The sequence below is a fragment of the Saccostrea cucullata genome, unplaced genomic scaffold, assembly GCF_032062105.1.
Source record: "Saccostrea cucullata isolate Sc308-1 unplaced genomic scaffold, CSIRO_AGI_Scuc_v1 ctg674, whole genome shotgun sequence".
NCBI classification, from domain to species: domain Eukaryota; kingdom Metazoa; phylum Mollusca; class Bivalvia; order Ostreida; family Ostreidae; genus Saccostrea; species Saccostrea cuccullata.
The window spans coordinates 17,641-39,979 of record NW_026918952.1 but is presented as its reverse complement, the minus strand read 5'-3'; the positions used below and the strand labels follow the sequence as shown (position 1 = coordinate 39,979).

At 35.8% G+C, this 22,339-nt stretch overlaps 1 protein-coding gene and 1 pseudogene across 1 annotated transcript; both read left to right on the top strand.

Moving 5' to 3' along the window:
- Positions 1–8,240: 8,240 nt before the first annotated feature.
- Positions 8,241–9,862, top strand: LOC134276365 (piggyBac transposable element-derived protein 2-like). Its single transcript, XM_062758633.1, has 3 exons — positions 8,241–8,410; positions 8,549–8,732; positions 9,044–9,862. The coding sequence occupies exons 1-3, from the start codon at positions 8,262–8,264 to the stop codon at positions 9,593–9,595; spliced, it is 885 nt and encodes a 294-aa protein (XP_062614617.1). The 5' UTR covers positions 8,241–8,261; the 3' UTR covers positions 9,596–9,862.
- A 10,303-nt stretch (positions 9,863–20,165) lies between these two features.
- Positions 20,166–21,796, top strand: LOC134276379 (uncharacterized; annotated as a pseudogene).
- Positions 21,797–22,339: the final 543 nt, after the last annotated feature.

Genomic DNA, 22,339 nt, shown 5'->3' with positions numbered 1-22,339 from the left:
ACGTAAAGACTAAATACTCTTTATTGAAAGATTTAAACTAATAACTCTTTCAGAAGTTTCGAACAAGCATTAGTACACCAAAAAAGACTTACATCTCAACAACTGTCAAGCCTTTGGATTTCCCCACTGCATGTACTCCTTCCTGGAACATTTATTTTGGGAATATTTTGACAAGTTTGGTTTCGAAATCTTGAGGGTCATGCCCGTCAACTATTATGTAGCTGTATTCTCTGGAAAGTATAAATGACAGTATTGAGAGTATTTAAAAAAATATATTTAACGATAAAGTGCAAGTGTTTTTTTTTACCTCGCGCAAGCTGAACGCTTAAGTGAGCTTTTTTGATTGAAATGTGTCTGTTGTCATCATCAACTTTTCCCATTGTTATTTATTATCAAGGACCACTGGAAGAATTTCAACCAAACGTACCACAAGGTATGCTTGGGTAAAGAAGATTCTAGTTTGTTCCAATGAGGGACTACACCTTTTTTCAAGGGGAGATAACTAGTTTATGAATTGAAAATTTATTAGGATTAGGAAGAACATTTTCACAAACTGTTTTGACTTAAGGGAGGTACCCCCAGACCTGCCTACCCTTTTCGTTTTAAGGGTGTAATTAGAGACAATTTTGGTGGAATTTCAGAGATAAAAGCGTAATCATTCATGTTTACCTATTGTATAAGTCTGCGAGCTCAGCTACAGGCCAATACAGGGGCTCGGGAACCACAAGGGATTACTAAGCCAGTATCAAGTTGCAAACTCATTTATTGTTAGATGGTACCAAGTTGTTTCGTACCACACTCCTCCCCCTCATAATTTTTAAGAGATGTACAGTGCGTATTATATTTATGAAATAGTCAGCTGGGCCAGAAAAATCAAACCACTTTGACTATATGCAAATAAAACATCATCAGAAGGGAATAAAAGTTAATTTGGAACACATTCTGGAAGAAAAAGCATAATTATAGAAATATAAAAAAAAACATATAAATTCTACAGAGGGAGGAGTGGATAAGAAGGAAAAGATATTCAAATACATATAATTCTAATTAAAATTTCCAATAACATAATTATTAATCGTCCAAAAGACAAAAATCCTTCAACCATGTAGGTGACTGTCGTTTTCGAGCGGGTCTATGTCAGATCTCCAGATCATCTGATGGTTCATTCTCATGTCCTTCATTTGTGAGGCCTACGGCATCATCTTCGTTAGAGCTGGACTGCGGTAATTCCTCCTGTACTTGATTTTGCAGTTTGGATTCCTTGTCATTGGGTTCTGGGTGAAGAACTGCATGTCGTAGCCTTTTAAGCCACAAGGGTAGATCTCTGTCTTGACAAAGTTTTAATCTGTCATGGTGGACCACCTTGTTTTCCTTTTTCCCTTGGATTCTGTATAGCACATGATTAATCTTATAAACAATGACAAAAGGGCCTATCCATGGCTTCCTCATCTTCTTCGATTGGCCTACTTTGGAAGAGGTATCTACCATATATACCACATTACCCACCTCATAGCTTCTTGTGTTTGATTTTATGTCATAGGCCCTCTTCTTACGGAGTTGTGCTTCCCCCAAGTTGTCCCTCGCAGCTTGATGACACACTGATAGAGCCTCCTCCAAATTTTCCACATATCCTGCTGGTTTTTGTCCCGGTATCTTCCTTCCTAACATTATATCTAAAGATTGAGAGACTTCTCTCCCCAGCATCATTCTGTTTGGTGTGAATCCCGTTTGTCGATTGACAGTGGCACGGATTGCCCCAGCTATTTGTTGGAGGTGTAGGTCCCAATCTTTCTGCTGTGAGATGTTTTCCATATAACATCGGATGGCTTAGAGAACAAGACGATTGTATCTTTCGACCTGTCCATTCGAGCAGGGCCTGTACGGGGTGGTTCTCGTCTTTGTTATCTGGAGTAGTTTACACACTTCCTGAAATAAGCCGCTCTCGAAATTTCTACCCTGGTCAGAGTGAACCCTGGAGAGGGCACCCCAATCGAGATACAAAACCTTCCACAAATGATGTTGCTACTGTCTCCGCTTCTTGATCAGGCAGTGCGTAACACTCTAACCACTTGGTGAATTGGTCGACTATCATTAAAATGTACTTGTTCCCTTTGCCGGACTCCACAAATGGACCCATCAGGTCAATATGCACTCTTTCTAAGGGTGCTCCAGCATGGTATTGGCCAAGGCCTGCTTCGGCATGTATATTGGCTTTCTTGTTGACATTACATACTGGGCATGTTCGTACATAAGACTCACAATCTGAACTCATTCCAAACCAGATATACTTTGATTTTACCTTCTGTGGGGTTTTCTGCTGTCCCATATGGCCTGATAATTTGTTGTCATGAGATCCTTCTAGAACACAATTTTGTAGTGACTTTGGGACCACTAGCAATAGTTGGGACATGGAGCCATCTAACCACTCATAGAAAAGGATACCATTCAAAATTCGTAGTTGCGATGAGCAGTTCCAAAAGTACTTCACAGCTTTACTGGAAAGAGACAGGTCCAGTTCAGTTGGAACATAGTTTTCTGTCTTCCATTTCATTAGGGTACTTGTGTTTAAATCTTTCATTTGTGCATCTCTGATTTCTTCATCTGTTAAGGCAGAAGCCCAGTTACATGCATCCTTGTCTTTGGTGTTAGGTGTTTCCTTTGGTTTATCAGTTTCTTGAAGGGTCCTAACTGCTAGGGGGATTATATCATCAACATCCTCCTGGAAGCGTTCCCATTGAGCATGCATCCGTCGACAGTAACTGCAGCCCCCACAAGGTAGTCTACTGACATCACAACCAGCATTGTAACATTCACAGGACAGGTTATTTGTCGACATTCTCGAGAGGCCATCAGCGTTCTGGTGCTTCTTTCCACTTCGGTGCTGGATGGTAACATCATATTGTGATAACTCTTCTAGCCAGCGAGCTAGTTGCCCCTCAATATTTTTGAACCCAATTAACCATGCCAGACTGTTGTGGTCTGTCCGCAAGATGAAAGGTCTGCCCAGTAGATAATATCGGTAGTGACGAGTAAATGCTACAACAGCTAGCAACTCCCTCCTAGTAACGCAGTACTTCCGTTGAGTAGATGTCAAGGTCTTGCTGTTAAAACTGATTAAGACTTCCTTACCACACTGAATTTGGGACAGTTCTGCTCCAAAAGCCATGTCCGAAGCATCCGTGTCCAATATGAACATGACATCATCAGAGGGGTATCCCAGACCTGCAGGTTTAGTCATTGCCTCTTTAAGGGAAATGAATGCTGTGTCCTTCTCTTTGTTCCAGATAAACTTTGTCTTTGGCCCTGTGAGAGTGTACAGAGGTGCTGCTATCTCTGCAAAACTCTTTATATGCTCTCTATGGTAGTTAACATACCCAAGAAATGCTTCAAGGTCCTTCTTGCATTTGGGTGTCGGCCATTCTGGCATACATTTCACACTCTCGGTAGTGATGCTGACCCCTTTTTCTGTAACCAAGCGACCAAGGAATTGAAGCTCCTTCCTGAAGAGATTACATTTTTTTGGTTTTAGTTTGAGGTTATGGGTCCTAAATCTTTCAAATACTGCTCTTAGATTTATTAAATGTTCCTCAAAATTCTGACCTAAAACTATGACATCGTCTAGGTAAGCAAGGCATTCTTTCCAGTTAAGACCTTGTAAAACTAACTGTATCACCCGTTGAAAGGTTGCAGGGCTATTGCATGTTCCAAATGGCATTCGTACAAATTCAAATACTGTATAGGGGATTAATTTCACGGGTTGTAATTTTCGCGTTTTTCTTTTCTCTGACACTGTCGCGGTTTCTTGAATTCGCGGAATTGATATGTAAGAAAAGTTTTCTCCCTTATCTATTCATATTGAAAACTTATTCACTATTTCTTGAATTCACAGATTCATTAACACCGTGAATATAGCGAATATTAACACCGCGAGTTATTTTCCCCCTATACAGTAGGCCATACCTTGTCATGAATGCCAACTTGTGTCTATCATCAGGGTCTACCTCTATCTGATAATATCCCTGTGCCATGTCAAGCGTGCTCATAAAGTTGTTTTTTCCAAGAGTGTCTAGACATTCCTCCATGTTCGGGAGTGGGAAAGCATCTTTCTTATTGACTTTATTGACTCCCCTAAAATCAATATAATACAGTCCGATCTTTTTTCCGCACCAAGACCGGTGCTGACGACCACTCAGAAACTGATGGAACAATGATACCTTTGTCCAGCATACTTTTCAGATGCTCCTCTTCCTCTGATTGGAATCCTAGTGGTGTGCGCCTCAATTTGGATTTCAACGGGTGGGCATTCCCCTTCCATGGCATATACGCTTTTCTACGCCTCTGGCGTGAAAAACGTGTAGAGTGTAAACAAATATTCATAACTTCTTTAATACTGCGAATATTGAAATAATTTTTGTATCATTAGAAAGAGGGAACAATTGCAAAGAAAGTTTGTTCTAAATTTTTTTTAATTTGATTTACCAGTTTTTTGGTATTTTGAGTTAAACAACGTGTATTATTCAAGCGATATTTGCCGCGATCGAAATCCACGCGGTACAAACACTTGTCAATTTTTCGTAGCAAAACACGTTTAAACAACTTCAGAAAATATCAAAACCAAATAGTTTATTCAATTAGATGTGTTAGAAACTAATTATCTAGTTAAAATATAAATAAGCGTGTTAGATAATGATATAAAATGTTTTTAGTTGACCAATTCAAAAAATATTTTTGAGAGTTACGTTCGTATTACGATATATGGATATAAAAATGTTTGAATTTCCCTGGAAGAGAAAAAAACGAGTAAAAAAATGTTTAAAATACATAACCACATATCCACATTTACAATAAAGTAGATGGTTTTGTTGTTTTGATAAAAAAGAAAACATGCGAAAATATTATGAAAATCTATCGGGATCGTTCTGCGTATATTTGGCAACATTCGTAACACGTGTAAACAACATGGCTTCTTGCGACATTTCTCCATCCCCAGAATCGTCAGATATAGACACAGACGAAGAATTTGGCGACGATTCATCCGAGTCTGGATCAGATTTTGATCAGGATGATTCAGACAGCGACCATTCCTTTGGAAGTGAGACAGACAGCGATGACAACCAGGACACAGATTCCACATTATTTGACCTTGACAGCCAGGCAAGCGACATTAGAGATTCTGACTTCTGGACTGATGTTGTGGAAGACTTTGATGTTCCAGACTTCGTCGATACTTCAGGTCCCACTCATCAGCTCTCTTCGGATGCAAATCCTCTGTTATATTTCCTGCTCTTGTTTCCCTTGAGTCTGGTACAGGTACTTGTGGACAACACCAATTCGTATGCTGCTCAGAGTGGAGCCCAGGGTTGGACCGATACCACCATCGACGAGATGAAGGCATTCCTCGGATTACAAATTCTGATGGGGATTATTCAGCTTCCCAGATACACTATGTATTGGTCATCTGATAAGTTTATCGGTAAGTTATCAAATTTGCACCCATATTGTTTTGTTTCTTTAGATTACTTTCTGTTTACAATAATGTTCATGTTACAATTTGAAAAAAAATATGGAACACTTCTAGTATACCGGTCCCTATAAATATGGCGCTAAAATAGGTGCCGCCGAAGGCGGTGTACAATATATAGACGATCGCGTGAGCGATCGACAAAATCGAAAAAGAAGCCACAAATTGCAAAATTGACCTCAAATTCGTGTTCCTTGTGAAAAATTGGGTTTAAAAAACTGGTTTTTAAACACAGTTTTTTAAATTAGAATTAAAAGATTTCGTAAAATAACGTACTTGTTTAGACAGTAAAACTTCATCTTGCGTTGTTTAGGAATGTGGTCACATGATCAATTTTTGACGTAATCTCATAAATATTCATGAGATGCGTCATTTGTTTTGACGTAATGAAGAAATTGATAGGACTCAAAGTGCAATGTTATTAAAATTGTGAGATTTTTGTGAGAAATAAATGGATTTGAAAAGTAATATTCTGCATTTGGACATTAGGAGGTCAGGATTAAATTTTTTAAAATAACTTGCCTATGATGTTTATTATTTATTTCATTACCGGTTTTCTTACTTTAACTTTTACATGTTTCATCCATTTTTCGGCACGATTTGATAAAAAATTAAAAATAAGATTTCAGACTGAATTTAATATTAAAAACCATTAACCTATGAACCTAATCACTCGATCGGATGCGTTTTGTTGAAGTTTTGAATGTGGGAAATTGCGGTTCATTTTGCATAGCAACGGCAAGGGAAATAACTGCTCATGCGCAATTGATTCTGGTCAGTCATTTTCCTTTCCAGATTTTGAAAAGTGCATTAAATTTTGTTATATTTACAACGGACACTGATCCATTTTTCCTTGATAAAAAATTGAAAATATTAATAAGGAATATTATTACATGTAATGAACTTATGTTAAGTTCATAAATTGTTGTGTCTCGCATTGTCTTTTTTTACCTTTTTTGTCTTTGTTTTGTGTGTGTAACAAAGATATAAACATAATGTACTGTACATTTTTGTTTTTGTCTATAAATTGCACACCCATTCAATTTGTTTCATTTGTTTTAAATTTATGTTTGTATTTCTATTCAAACAATATTTATGTAGATGTTGAGCTGACCAATGTCTTCAAACCTTTACCATGAAACAACTCGGATCATAAACTTTTCTAAATATTGAGGAATATGTTGAATATAAAATGAAAATACTTTACACCTGCTTAGTGCTCTTCTGGAATTGGCAGTGTAAGTCATTTAAAATTGTTTCTTTATTTCTTTTCTCATTTTTTAGAGATAAAATCCATTTATTGTTGAATTTATTTTTTAAAATTGACATTGATAAGTGAAATTTACAATCATATGCAGGTAACATTGGTTTTCAAGAAACGCTGAGTTTGAAAAGATTTGAAAAGCTCACTCGGTATTTCCATCTAAATGATAATACTACTCAGGGAGCCAGAGGAACACCTGAATTTGACAGGTATGCAATTTATAATTCTCTATTTTAATAGTTAATCAATATAAATATTCTAGAAATTATTCAACAGTGATCTTAAATTAATTATAACTAATATTTGTTACAGAAAACCAATAATCAGTTATGAAATTGACACTGATTCACATCACTATAGTTTAGTGTCTTCATTTTGTTTTATAGATTTATATTTACATTTGCTAATGTCTTTCCTTATATGACAATATAAATAATTTTGACATTCAATTTTCAATGACATGCAGTTGGGCAAACCGCACGAGACTATTAGAAAGTCTTGATTGTGATGTCATATGACGCTGTAGTTACGTTATGTTGCATTTCTAGAACAATGTCCAATTAGCGCCTATCTTTCCTTGTAACACAAATAAAAGTAAAATATAAATATAAGAAATAAAATATCATTTTTTAGAGTTTCTTTGGGATGTGACATGAAGTCAGTACGTGATCAGATCTACTATAACGCAATTCTGGTGTTATAGAATTTGATCACGTGACCGACTTTATGTCACATCCCAATGAAACTCTAAAAATGATATCTTATTTCTTAAATATTTCACATTTCTTTTCAACAGATCACACAAAATAAGACCTGTACTTGATGAGACAAGAAGGGCATTTCGGAGTCAGATGAATCCACCTAAGCAGCAGGCTATTGATGAGGGCATGGTTAAGTACAAAGGGAGATTTTTTGCAAGACAATACATGCCAAATAAACCGGTCAAGAGAGAGGTTTTAAGGTTTGTATCAATTTGCATTCAATAAATTTTTTTTTTATTTATACAAAATTTTATTCACATAAGAAATGCCTATTTGCATTCAATAAATTGATATTGTGATACACAAAATAATGTAATTTTTTAAAAATTATTAATTACATATTTAAAAAAAGACTAAGGAAGCATTAAAATTTTTTTTATATGATGAAGAGGTGGATCAGGGAATGGATGAGAAGGACAGGTACCGTATATACTCGCCTATAAGTCGGTCTGCCTATAAGTTGGTTGTATTTAATAAGCTTATATATCAGAGGGACTGACCTCATATAATACCATTCATTTTATAGCTAGCCTATAAGTCTGACATAGAGTTTTGGACCAGAGATTTACTCCCAAAAATCTGACTTATAGGCGAGTATATACGGTAATCATCCCCCCAGTAACTGGTCCACCGGCTAATGTATATGTCTCTGAAATGCTAGGTGAATAGTTATAAAAAAAAATTTGATGCAACAAAATATTTTTTTCAGATATTCATGAGATGTGATGAGGATGGTTACTGCTATGATTATTGGCCATATATGGGAAAACATGACTTTTTTCATGGAAAGTCACTAGGAGAAAGAGTCGTCAAACACTTGTGTAGACCATTGAAATACAAAGGCCATCATGTGTTCTTTGACAGGTTTGTGTTTGAAACAACTTAAAATGACTTCAACATTGTTCAACAAGACTGTAATGATATTTCCAAAGATTCATTATCAAAATAATTTCATATTTTTCAATGTCTAATATTTTTATACTTTATATAATATAATATCAGGTTCTTTACATCCATTTCCTTGGTGCGAACCTTGCTTCAGAATGGGATTTTTAGTTGTGGGACAATAAAGAGCGACTCAGAAGGGTTTCCGCCAGAGTTAAGAAATCCGGATTTAAGGAGAGGGGAGACATTACAGATGCAGCACGACCAATTGCTTGCCACTGCTTGGAAAGATAAGAAAACGGTATTACATATTCATTGTCTTCATACAGACATGTACTATGTTTCAAAATTTAATAAAAATAGCAACATTTATCACAATTACACTTCTACCTGCAATTATTAAACTTTCAACTAAAGAGTTAAGGAGGACATAAAGGTCTATCTGATTAATGATATTCCTGTGCAATTTTTTGTGTATATCTTTGTTAAAAATCTCATAGTGCAAATATAGTTTCAGTGCTTATCTTAAAATCCCAAAGAAGTAAATATATCTATATGTAGCCTAAGGTTAATTTTCAGCTAAGCCTATATCTCTATGTAATTTTATTTTAGGTACATATTTTGAGCACTAATTGTAGTCCGTTTGGAGATGGTCCAGTTGTCCGTCGAACTCGGGGTGGACATTTTGTTGAGGTTATGTGTCCTCCACCAGTATCTTCCTATCAACGTTATATGAGTGGAGTTGACAGATGCATGCAACACCGCGCAAAGAATCCTGTTGGCAGACCATCCAAAAAATACTGGAAGTTTTTCTTCAACTTTATTATGGAAGTTTGCCTTATAAATGCATTTGAGATTTTTTCCAGAACACCTGGTAAGGATCTTCCTGCCAAAACAAGGTTTGACCTGCTGGATTTCAGGATGGAGGTGGCTCAGCAACTTATTGGAGGCTTCAGAGGAAGAAAGCGGGGCCATCATTTACAGGGTATTCTTGACCCCCCTCATGTTTTCTGCCATCTGGATCGCCTAAAGTCAACATGCAAATGGTGTACCAAACACGGAGAAAAGAAAAGAAAGGAGACAGTTTATGGTTGTAAAGGGTGTAACAAACACTTGTGTAGTGAACGATGTTTCAGGGAATTTCATTCTGATGTTAATCTCTAAGATCAATTTGTTACATAAGTCACATAATCATGCTTGGAAAATTTGTATGAAATGTCACTTGCAGGAATACATAAAACATAGGATTACTGTACATCACAATGACTCAAAGATCAAGGTTAATATTCCTTAATTTTACGCATTATATTTCAAAATTTGAATACCATGTATAGAGGCATATCAAATCTTCTAAATGTTATTTTGGAAGCTAAGATTTTATTTTGTAAATCTCCTTAAGTTTGTAAGTTAAGAATGATGTTGTCTACTCAAAGATGTAATTTGTTTTCAATTATGCAACATTGTGCTATGTCATAGATCAAAGTTCAACTTCATTCAAATTTTGAAAAGTCTATGAATTATAAAAGTTCAACTTCATTCAAATTTTGAAAAGTCTATGAATTATAAAAGTTCAAAGTCTTTGATTTTTTTTATTCTTTTTTTGTCCAGAGCAATAGATATCATCTAAGTTTCTGCTTGTGTAATTTTATCTTCGTATTTACTTGAAAGTATTTACCACTTGTAAACAATTATGATCATTCCTACCAGGGTAAAAAAGTGTGATAAAAAAACAAGAATTGTTCGAGAAACAAATACATGTATAATTTATACCTGCACGACAATATTGGAAAAAAGCTTTAGAATTTGTTATTGTGAAGAAAATAGTTGTTGACTGGTCAGGGGCAAACATTCTATCAAACCAAAAATCACCAGAAGTAATTTACCCTTCAGAGGATAACAGTGAACAGAAATTGTTGTATGAAAAGCAACAATGTAACTAAAATCAGACTTCTTAGATCTGCACCGTACATACTATGTTGAGCAAAGGGTTTTCAAAATCTTGAATGGTTAATATCTTTATATATTTTGAATAGTTTGACCTTTGACCTTTTGACCTCCATCTCAAAAGGGGTCATCATGTACTTACTAAGGGGTACCAGTCATGAGTGTACATGTACTAAGTTTCTTGTCTGTCAAGCAAAGGATTTTTCAGACATGGAATGAGTAATACTTGGTCTATGATTGCGAGAGATAGCTGTTAAGCAACGTTATTCTTCCTTTTCCCTACTGGAGCATAAAATGTTGAAATCCTGTATTTACTCCCTGAAGTGCTTAAAATTTGATGAAAACTTATGGTAAACAATATGCTGCTATGTCTCAGCATCAAAATTTACTTACTTTAAATACTTTACTGAACTAAAAAAGTTAATATATACCCAAATGAAAAAGAAATCTAACAAAATACTTTCAAAATATCTTCAAAACACTACCAAATCATACTTTTATATTTTCTTAGTATGTTTTGAAAGTGTTGCATTTAACGAAACATCAATGCTATACTTTACAGGATGGGGTGGCATGGTATTTTGTTAATGTTTCATTACAATGTTCGCAGCACAGTTAAGGTTACAAAAAGGAGGCGGAGCCTAATTTGTACGGGAAAACTTGACTATGACATCATACACAATATACGTCATACAACATTTCTTTAAAATGCCACAAAATGAGTGTATCTGCTAATTAAACAAGTAAGAAATCATCAAACTATCTAAAAACTTACTACAGCGTGTTATTTTGTCGTTAGTTAAATTCCACATAACAAGTTATAAACAAGTCACTGATCGCAATACACTTGTCAATATGACGTCATTTCTTACAACGTGACGTAGTTTGTATGCAGTGAGACACAGATCAAGTAATATTTTCTCAACAAAATATGTATTTTCTAATTAAATAAAATATTATTAACAGATATTCTATGGGCCAATAACTTGAATTTAATGTCTTCTTTGCTATTTTGATAATATATTTTCTGTAGATTACGTATTTAATTAACACTGCCGTATATTTGTATGCGAGTACATCGGAGGGTAATGTGGGGGGGGGGGGGTCTTTAAAAATCGATCTAGTGCAAGGGCATACACTCTATGGATCAAAGTAAGCTTTTACATTTCAACTATAGAACTATTAAGGTTTCTGAAAAATGCTGCGATCCTGATGAAATCTTAAAAACAATTTATTTATATCAATATTTCATGCCGCTGACCAGCAAAAAATATAGCATTCGGTCCTACAAGTACAATTTTAACAATGAAATTGCAGAATTTAGACAGGATCGCAGCACTTTTTAGAAACTACAATACGCGTTGAAATATTTATATACTAAACTTGGAAATTTATCTTGTTTATGCCCTTGCACTTGTGATATTTATATGTATCATCAATACCTCAAGTCAATGTGCTAAAATCGCATGACTGCCGCATCACGTGACGAGTCTAAATATAAAATACAATCGTCCTCGATATGTAGTTATTAATCATAATTACAATTATCCGATATAATTAATGTACTAAAAATAATCGCCATCCCGATTACGAATACATTTTTAAAAACAAAATTTAGTCGATATTTCCATTGCGCACCTTAACTGTACTGCGTTGGTGTTTTATTAATGTTTCATTACACTCTGCAGAATGAAATTGCATTTTGAAAGTGTTTCATTATACTTGTCTGCATCAAATTAATATTTTGTTAGCATTTCATTTGATTAACAGACATGTTAAGGGTTGACTTATCTAAGAGCAGTAAAATCTTCCAAGAACAACTTATCTATTTATATCCTGTGTTACTAGTTTTGCGCCAATTTTCAAACCACCAGCACTAGGTCAGAGAGAAACAAAGAGATTGATGAAGGGACATGTAAAGTGTTAGTATATATATTGATCCCTGATTGGAAAAAGTAAAATCAGGATGAATCTGGATATAACAGAGGTATTTATTTATTGCATGACATAAAGTTCTTTTAAACTGGACTACAGTTAAACCTTCAATCTGTGAATGTGGATGTGTATATGGCCTGTTTTTATTGGGTTTTTGTTCATTTTAAGATTGATCGACCTTTAATCCATATACTACCCAGCTTAGATCAGTTTTAAGCACTGGGTTAAATGAATTATAATTATACTTGAAAATTCTGTGAAAATGTATGTGAATGGAGAAATGGTCAATGGATTGAGAATTATATCTCTTACACCAAAGGATTTCACTGCAGAGAATGATTGATATAAGAGAGTGATCATGAATCGAACTTGGTGTTTTTTAATGTTGGAATGGTGTGCTATTGTCTATTGAACAATAATGTCAAACCTGGAATTCAAAATACTGTGAAACAAGATGTTTATAATGTTTCAATATGAGACTGTGTTTAGATGTTTTCAAAGACTTGTGAATTTGCTAATTATAATTTTAAAAATTCAAATTTAGTGGTTTATTGATGATTTGTTACTTATGCTTTGTTAGTATTTTGTTAGAGTGTTTTGTTAGCCTCATTTGCATGTGATTTTCTATACTAATGGAATACTATCAAAACACAGTGTTTTGTTAGTAGTTTGTTAGAGTGTTTCGTAAGTATTTTGTTACAGCGTTTTGTTAGTAGTTTGTTAGAGTGTTTTCAAAGTAACTTGTTATAGTGTTTTGTTAGCTCATTTGCATGTGATTTGCTATACTATCAAAACACTTTCAAAACATATGTTTTGTAAGTAGTTTGTTATAGTATTTTGTTTCCCCCTTTTTTTCATTTGGGTAACTAATTGAAGGTTAAATAGAGATTTCTCAGTAATTTGGGCATATTTCGTTGCCATGGCAACAGAAAGAATGTTTTCATTATCATTTTCAGAAACCTCACAATACCTACTTTCAGAATATATATACATTGGTATTTACAAAAATTACAAGAAATACCCGAAAAAATACATTAAAATCTTGATATCAATTTCTCTAAAAATGCTAAAAATCTTTGCCATGGAAGGGGTTAATAGAGATCCCTAGCATCAAGTTGTATGGATGTATTTGGCTGTTGTCATACATTCGTATGTCGTAACTGGTTGGACTAGTCATGGTTTCTCTCCTCGGTGATCTAGGGGATGGGGAACGGGACCTGTGTGGCCTTTGGCATTCTCTAGCAAAGGGACCTGGTTGTCCACAGTTGAAGCATTGTGCTGCTTTGAGTGGTGAAGAGTTGGAAACAGAACTAGATGTACTGTCTGTTTTCCGTGGTGGAGATTGTGACCTTGTGGAAAGTTGTTTATTCATTAGGGTAATGATTTTATCCACTTTAGCATTGGTCGCCTCCAGCCCACTTTTGAGTTCAGCTATTTCTTCTGAAAGTTTGTCTACTCTGCTTTGGGGTCGTATTGGTCTAACTTTAAATTCATTTAACAAGCCCAAGTCACTATCAAGGTCATCCTCTTCAAAACGAACCTTCCCACCTCCGGCTTCTTAGCGCCTAAGATTAATCTCTGATTATTGAGTGCAGCCTTAACCAATTGTAAGGCCGTCTCAAGGTCAGGAGGATCTTTGTCCATAGTTGTAAGTGCTGCTCTTTTATTTTCGAGGCCCTTCAGGAAAGTGTCAGTAGCTATCGTTTCTTTTACACAGTCTGGAGCCTGTGGGTAACCTTCACTTACCATCTCCTGGATTTTTTCTGCAAATTCATCAACAGATTGGTCACCTTGCTTGATATCCTGGAGATTCCTCCTAATTGTGTGAGGGAGATCTCGCTGGCCAAATCTTGTTTTCATCTTTGCACAAAGTGAAGAGAAACTGCTCTGTACTTGGGCTGAACATGTACAGAAATACTTTAATGCTTTTTCACGCAAAGATTCAACTAGGCGTTCCATTCGTTGTTCATTGTTCCAGTTATATCTTGTCGCTATCATGTTGAACTGCACAATGTATGGATTTCATTCCTATTCTCCATCGAAGGTAGCCATCTTTGATGGGGGAGGACCCATACTTTGATAACTGGTCATGAGATTGGGCTTCTGTCCACTTTTCACTTTTTGTGAATTTCCATCTGTGGTTACCTTAGCAGCAGTGTTCCCACTGGGCGGGCCAGACAAAAGCCAGCCACAATAAGCAGTAGCAATGTCACTAGGTAACGAGGTGTTTTCCTTTTTGATATACATTTTAGGTTTCATCCATGGATTACCACCACCATAAACACCATGTGGAGCCAAATTACCCACAGCATTTTCAATAATTTTCATTAACTTTTCTTCATATGTTTTTCTCAGGTTTTCCTCAAACTGTGTTTGCATGAGTTCGTAGTGTTCTTGCGAAGCCTTCATTTGCTCCTTAAAATCACTCGACATGTTTTCCATTCGGTCATCCCATTCTTTTTCTTCATCCAATAGAGTTCTTATGGTACTATAGGTGCCCTGTAGGAATTGGCGTATGTCATCCTCTGTTATAAAGCCCTTTTCCTCCCGTAGTTTAAGGATAGCTGTGGCTCTGTGCTGACCAATTCCTTCGAGTTCAATTAGGTCCTCATAAGACGCAGTATTCAAGTTTATAGCAGGCATTATTCTATTGATTTTAAATCCTCCTCACATACTTGTATGTCCAAAATGTCTTCTGGTAAAACTCTGAAACAACTTCTGTTAATGTCCTCAGTCAATCTTCTGCTCCAGATCAAGGCCAATTCTGTACCTGGATGGATGCCGTCGTAAAAAACAGAAAACTTGTAAGAAATCCTTACACCGTTGTTCTTCTTCTTGCGATTGTCTGTGTCCTTGCGTCTGCGTATTATGTCCTTATTAAATCGCAAAGTAGATTGTCCAATTTCTGAATTTATTGCACGAATATGTGCATTTAGAGCTTCCACTTGCCTGCAAATTTCAATATCTTGGCTTTTGAATAAGTCTGGAATGGAATGACCTTTGTGCCGATTATATGCCACAATAGAGTAGCTCGGTATTTCAATGAATTTCACTTTTATATCTTGGAACTTGGATACAATTGTTATGGCTCTTCGGTATTGTGCCGTAATGGTATCTACGACAGTATTGTCCCAGCAGCGAACTTGAGTAATTTTCCCCTCTTTTCTGGTAATTTCACAAGTCCCAAGCCAAATATAAATCATTGCTGAACCAAAGTCTCTGGACTCCAATCTATGTTCAAGTTGATCTATGGCCTTCTCAGTTTGCAGGCCACTTTGGCACCAAAACTCGACATATCTCAGGGGGGTCTTATTTTTAAGAGCAAACCTTTGCTGTCTGACAGAAGAATTGGTGCGTGACACAGTGACCCTTGAGGTGTTTATGGTGGCTTGCTGAGAAAAGCTTGTATTTTTGGTCCAGACAATGACATGAACAAAATAATATGCAATATGATTATATGAAGATTGAAGGGTTGAATACACAAATAATATGACTATCGAAATTAGAAATTCAAACAAAAACTCCAAAGTAAAATTCCTATCGCAATCGAATGATATCACAAAAATTTGTATGTAATTGAAAATAAAATTTCGAATTGTGTCAGCTATGGGTTTCCGTACCCAAGTTTACAAATTAAAAATCAACACTGACGCTAAATGGAGAATGAGATAGAATTATAAAATTTTAAAAATGATTGTCAAATAGTAGCGTAGTAATATTGTCACACTTGATAAATTAATTTCTCCTATACTGCGAGAAACCAAGTTTGACAAAACGCGGGAATGTCCGAGTTTCCTCGTCACTATTGCCCTACGCTAATCAAAATAAAAGAAAAATAATAGAAAGGATATGTATATTTTTCAACTGGACGTAGAATCGGTCACTTCTGACACCAACTGTAGTGACCTATCAGTCTGCGAGCTCAGCTTCAGGCCAATACAGGGGCTCGGGAACCACGAGGGATCACTAAGCCAGTATCAGGTTGCAAACTGATTTGTTGTTAGATCGTACCATGTTGTTTCGTACCACACATTTTAGCGCAATTTGACGTCATTTTTATTGTGACGTTATTATGTTAAATTGTGACGACATTCAAGGGTATTGTAACATGCCTGAGTCGACGCTGCGTTAAAACGTATGCGCAGATCAAGTAGATCGGGCCTCGTTTAAATCGATATCTAAGATTGATTTGAGGTCGTAAAAATAAATCAAAATATGCAAAGGCATAATATAAACGGAATTTTTTCATTCCTGGGCCTCTGTAGTTATCACAGGGGTTACATACCAAACCCGTGACGTCATAACTGTTAGCAGAGTGAAAGTGAACCGTAACGAGAATTGATGTAAACAAACACAAGAAATCGGTGTACAGTGGCTGGAACGTTATTGTTGACAAAGCAATCGTTTAGAATCGTTCGTGTATCGTGCGCGATCGTTCGTGTAACGTGCGAGATGGTGCGTGTATCAGACTCAATCGTGTGCGTTTTTAATCGTGCGAGATCGTGCGTTAAGAATCGTGTAAATTTCGTTTTGTAAGTTTTTATCGGAATGTTATTTGTAAAATAAGCATTTCCCTTGTTTGTTTTTCTAAATTTATTTATTAAAGTCCAAATAAAATGAATGAAGCGCAATTTACATAATAGAATGCAGAACAAACTAATTATCGCTCGTAAACAAGCAATATAGTAAGTCGTACAATATCAAGTTCTCGTCAAATAGCGCGATCAATATTGTGATAAACCGTACTTAGATCTTTAACGCTTTTTTTTAGGTCACCTGAGTAACTCAGGTGACCTATTGCTATCCGTTTTCGTCCGTCGTCGTGTGTTAACATTTGAACATTTTCAGCTTCTTCTCTGAAACCACTGAACCAATTTCAACCAAATTTGGTATACAGCATCCATAGGTGAAGGAGAACAAAAATTGTGAATTTCATGGTCCCCACCCCCCTGGGGCCTGAGGGGTGGGGCCAAAACCACTAAAATTAGTGCAATCTTTAAAAATCTTCTTCTTTACTCCTGGACATCAAGCAGGCAAACTGTTGACATGAATGTAATGAGCATTGAGTCCTCTACCAAAATTGTGAAATTCATGGCCCCAGGGTCAGGGGTTCTAGTGCTAGGGCGGGGCTATATAGATTATATAGTGAAAATGCATTATTTCTTTGAAAATCTTCTTCTCTGCTCCTGGGTATTAAATAAACTAACTAAGTACATAGTTATGATGAGCAAGAGTGCCTCTTCCAGATTTGTGAATTTTATGGCCCCAGGGTCAGGGGTTCTGGTGTTAGGGCGGGGCTCTATGAATTATATAGTGAAAATGCATTTATTCTTTGAAAATCTTTTTCTCTGCTTCTGGGTATTAAATAAACTAACTAAGTACATAGTTATGATGAGCAAGAGGGCCTCTTCCAGATTTGTGAATTTTATGGCCCCAGGGTCAGGGGTTCTAGTGTTAGGGCGGGGCTCTATGAATTATATAGTGAAAATGCATTTATTCTTTGAAAATCTTCTTCTCTGCTTTTGGGTATTAAATAAACTAACTAAGCACATAGTTATGATGAGCAAGAGTGCCTCTTCCAGATTTGTGAATTTTATGGCCCCAGGGTCAGGGGTTCTGGTGTTTGGGCAGGGCTCTATAGATTATATAGTGAAAATGCATTATTTCTTTGAAAATCTTCTTCTCTGCTCCTGGGTATTAAATAAACTAACTAAGCACATAGTTATGATGAGCAAGAGTGCCTCTTCCAGATTTGTGAATTTTATGGCCCCAGGGTCAGGGTTTCTGGTGTTAGGGCGGGGCTCTATTGATCATATAGTGAAAATGCATTTATTTTTTGACAATCTTCTTCTCTACTCCTGGGTATTAAATAAATTAACTAAGCACATAGTTATGATGAGCAAGAGTGCCTCCTATAAAATTGTGAATTTTATGCCCCCTGGGTCAGAGGAGGGGGGGGGGCTAAATAGTCTGAAAATAGATTAATGCTTTTAAATCTGCTCTTTGGTATTAATCAACCATTTTGTTTTAAAATTTGCAAAATTTTGAAATATGTGGCCCCTGGGTCAGTGGTTCCTTTAGGGTGAGGTGCACAGCTGGGTATAAAGTGGAAGTGGATTTTCTCTTTGTTACTCTGATCTACCTCTGGGTATTAAGTAAATAGAGTACGCATGTTAAGTTAATAATTATGATAAGCAATGGTGCCTCTTTCAAAATTGTGAATTGTGAATTTCATAGCCTCTGGTTTAACTCAAATTCAAGTGTTTGAAAGTTGTTACAAATACTCAGAGGACCTATAAGGCCCGTGGGCCTCTTGTTTTTTGAAAAAATCTGATTTTCATTATTATTTACTTCTTATTGTGGTCAGGATAATCTTGAAATCAATACATCGAAAATAAAAAATTTTTTTTACCAAATAAATAATCATTTCTCAATGCAAACATAACTATTTAGTCGACGAATTTACATGCACACGCCATGATTTTCGGGGGTTTGATTATATGTGTTTTTCTCTTGAGTTTATTTTTAATTAATTAATTTTAAATTTCTGCAAATAAAAAGTTGAATAATTGGCAAGTTTATTTTTAGGGATTCGCAGACATGGAATCGATCGAAATATACGGATAAAATTTGTAATCACAATTTATGTCATTCCATGCTGCCATTTTGTTCGATTGTTACCCCGTTTCTGCATATCATTAAATCCAATTCAATCAAATTATGCGACCCTCATACATGTACATCTTCTGATAGAACGAACAAAATCTGTTTTCTTAAGTCGGAGAAATACCTTAGAAATAATTATTTATAATCTTAAATATTAAGTCTTACATATATTTAGCTACAGAAATATCATTTTTCGGTTTTTTTTTCAAGTCTTTGAAGTAATATTGATAAAGCTAGGCAATCTTAAAGTAGTATTAAGCCGTATTTCGTTTTGAAAATATTGATTCCTAAATATTTTGAACTATTTTGAGTGAAGAATCGTGCGTTTGCGTTAGCAATCGTGTAAGATCGTGTAACGTGTAGAATCGTGAACGTGAAAGATCGTTCGTGTAACAGGTTTAATCGTGCGGAATCGTTCGTGTAACGTGATCGTTCGTGTAAGTTGTCAACAATAACGTTCCAGCCACTGTAACATTTATAAAAAAGTGTTATTTCGCCGAATTTTGATCCATGTGCTGCCTTAACAAACCCGCGTAATAAAAAATATAAAACATTAACAGAAATTAGTAAAAGCATATAAACATTTTCAGACTCTTTGAAGGGGGGGGGGGGAAGAACCACAAATTGTACGCATTGAATGTAGCCAGGAACCAGTATCAATATCTAGATGGAAGACCTAGGAAGTATGTATCAAAACAAAAAAGAAATTAACAATTTTGTGCTCTTTATTATTCCTTTCTTTTTTATTTTGAAGTTTTGTGTTTGTAAATATTTTCTTTAAAATGTTTTATCCGCTGGTACACACACACTGGGGCATTTTCATGCGATGATTTTATTGGTTAGCGAGTAATTTTACGTCATTTTCACTCACACGAAATTACGTGCTAGGTGAGTAGTATTTATAGGAGAATTTAAACTTCACAAAATCAGTGCATGTTTCAACATTGCTCAAGTATGGCCGAATCCAGAAAGAGTAGAGGAAACTTTAGGGAGAGGAAAACAGAAAGTTTAATGGAGATGAAACCGAGGGACTTCAGCAATCCATGAAATCCTTGATGATGCTTCCTGATACTGAAGTATACGAATGAATCAATGGTGCAGGTGCATGGTCTCCTCCCCACCACCATTCCATGCAACGTCGATGATTGTTAGGGAGAAATGATATTGAAGTCATCTGCAAGAAACGTCGATGGTGCCGTCTGCAGATGCCCGAGGAATAGACTACAACACCAGAGCCTGCAGAGCCAACTCCTTCTTTGAGAAGAGCAACTTGACTCTCCAAGACATGGTTCTTTTCATCAAGACATACTTGGATGGTTCCTCTCTCAATCAATGCGCCAGATTTGCAAGGGTGGCATACAAGTCCACAGCGGTGCACTGGGGGTCCTTCATCCGCGAGCTCTTTAAAGAGTATTTTGAGGTTACCACTAACGCAAAAATCTTTTAGGTGAGATTGAGATCGACGAGTCGTTGTTTAGTAGAAGAGTCAAGCACCACAGAGGAGATTTCAATAGAGGACGTAAGGTAACATGAATTGCACACTATGTATATTTTATACATATTTACATCGATATTGAACTGTTATTACTATTATTTACAGTTTAAGTATTAACACTATGTAAAATTTATTCACATTTTCATAAAATATAAAGAAATTGAAACATTTACAAAATTGAACATTTTTTCCTCAGATTTGGATCTCTGGAATGGCGGAGAGGGAGACCAACACCCTCATTATATATCCTGTGGTAGACAGAAGCGGAGAGACTCTACTTCCTATTATTGAACGGCATGTTGAAGTTGGAAGCACCATCTTCAGTGACGGCTGGTCTTCTTACTGTTCCTTAAATGATCGGGGGTATGATTATTTTACGGTGATTCACAAGTATGCGTTTAAGAAGACAAATATTAACACGACAACACAGTAAGAGATGGATGATCATACCAACCGCATTGAGGGTGCGTGGAAACACGCAAAGGACCACTTTAAGAGAATGGCAGGCACAAAGCTTAGTCAATTCGAAGGACACCTTGCTGAAATAATGTGGAGGTCGGCCATCAACACAGATGTTTTATCCTCCTTCTTCAATCTTGTGAAGTCGGTCTACCCGCTCAACAAGCCTGCCACATATCACTACACGACCCCATTGTTTGACACATGGGCCTGTCTGCCAGACTCCCAGTTATGTGTCTGGGATATCAGACCAGGTATGATAAAAAATAAAGTATTGAATTAAGAGAAAAAATGCAACAAAAATAATAACATGAAACTTCATCAAAATTATTATTAGTAGATCAAGTTTCATTTCAACAGAAAGACATCAGTGTAACAATAAACTGTAAATATTAGTAAACATGTAAAACATGAGACATATTCCATGTAAAATGCACAAAATGACTCCCATGAGGAGAAATTTTTCAAAATGTTAGTTTGGTCGATTTTTGCATTGAAAGTGATAATATGTACATCAAAGGAGAAAAATATGTAAGAATTAAAATTATGGACCCTTTAAATAACTAATTATTTTAATTTCAAAATGTTGTTGCAATTGTCACACTTTTTGACGGATTGTTTGACGGAAAATGTGACATTAGAAATTCAAAGAAATGCAAATTCCTAAATCACCTTTGATGATATTAACTTTAACATCATTCTATTCACTAACTGTGAAAATTATATAAATACATTTATATTTTTGTTTTAGTTTGCATCAACAGATTTCTTAAAACTGTTGTTTGTTTCTGTTGCTAGTGTCAATTTTTGACGGATGTTCATGAGGCTAATGTTGTTGTTTGACAGAAACACAATTTGCTAACTAGCACATTGACGGAACTGCAGAATGCTTATGTCAATTTTTGATGGAAAAACATATTGCTAATTGAAATTTGACAGACATATTGTTGCTAATATCAGTGTTTGACAGGCATTGTCCTTGTTTACTGTGCATCCATTTATAATGAAAGAGATTCTAGAGATTTTTATCCTATTTGTCTATAGACAGACATGTATAAATAAATACATCAAAGAAAAAACACGAAATGGTGTCAAAGATATTTAATGATGAGGTGATTTAAAGTATAATTTCATTCATTCATTTCATTTCCTCTAAAAGTCTTCTCTGTCTCTTTGGTAAATCCTGTTGAAAGAAGTCATTCATGATATTGAATCTATTTCACACTTGCCAGTACTCAACTTTTGTAAAAAATTAATATCTGTGAAAAATTTCACCCAAGTTTACTATACTTAACAGCTTAATATCATTATCACTACCCCTATAGATACTTACAATAGTATACACGAGACCCTCTCATCTCCACAGATGGGACATCAATCGGCCTCAAAACATCTGAGGGGAGAAGTGT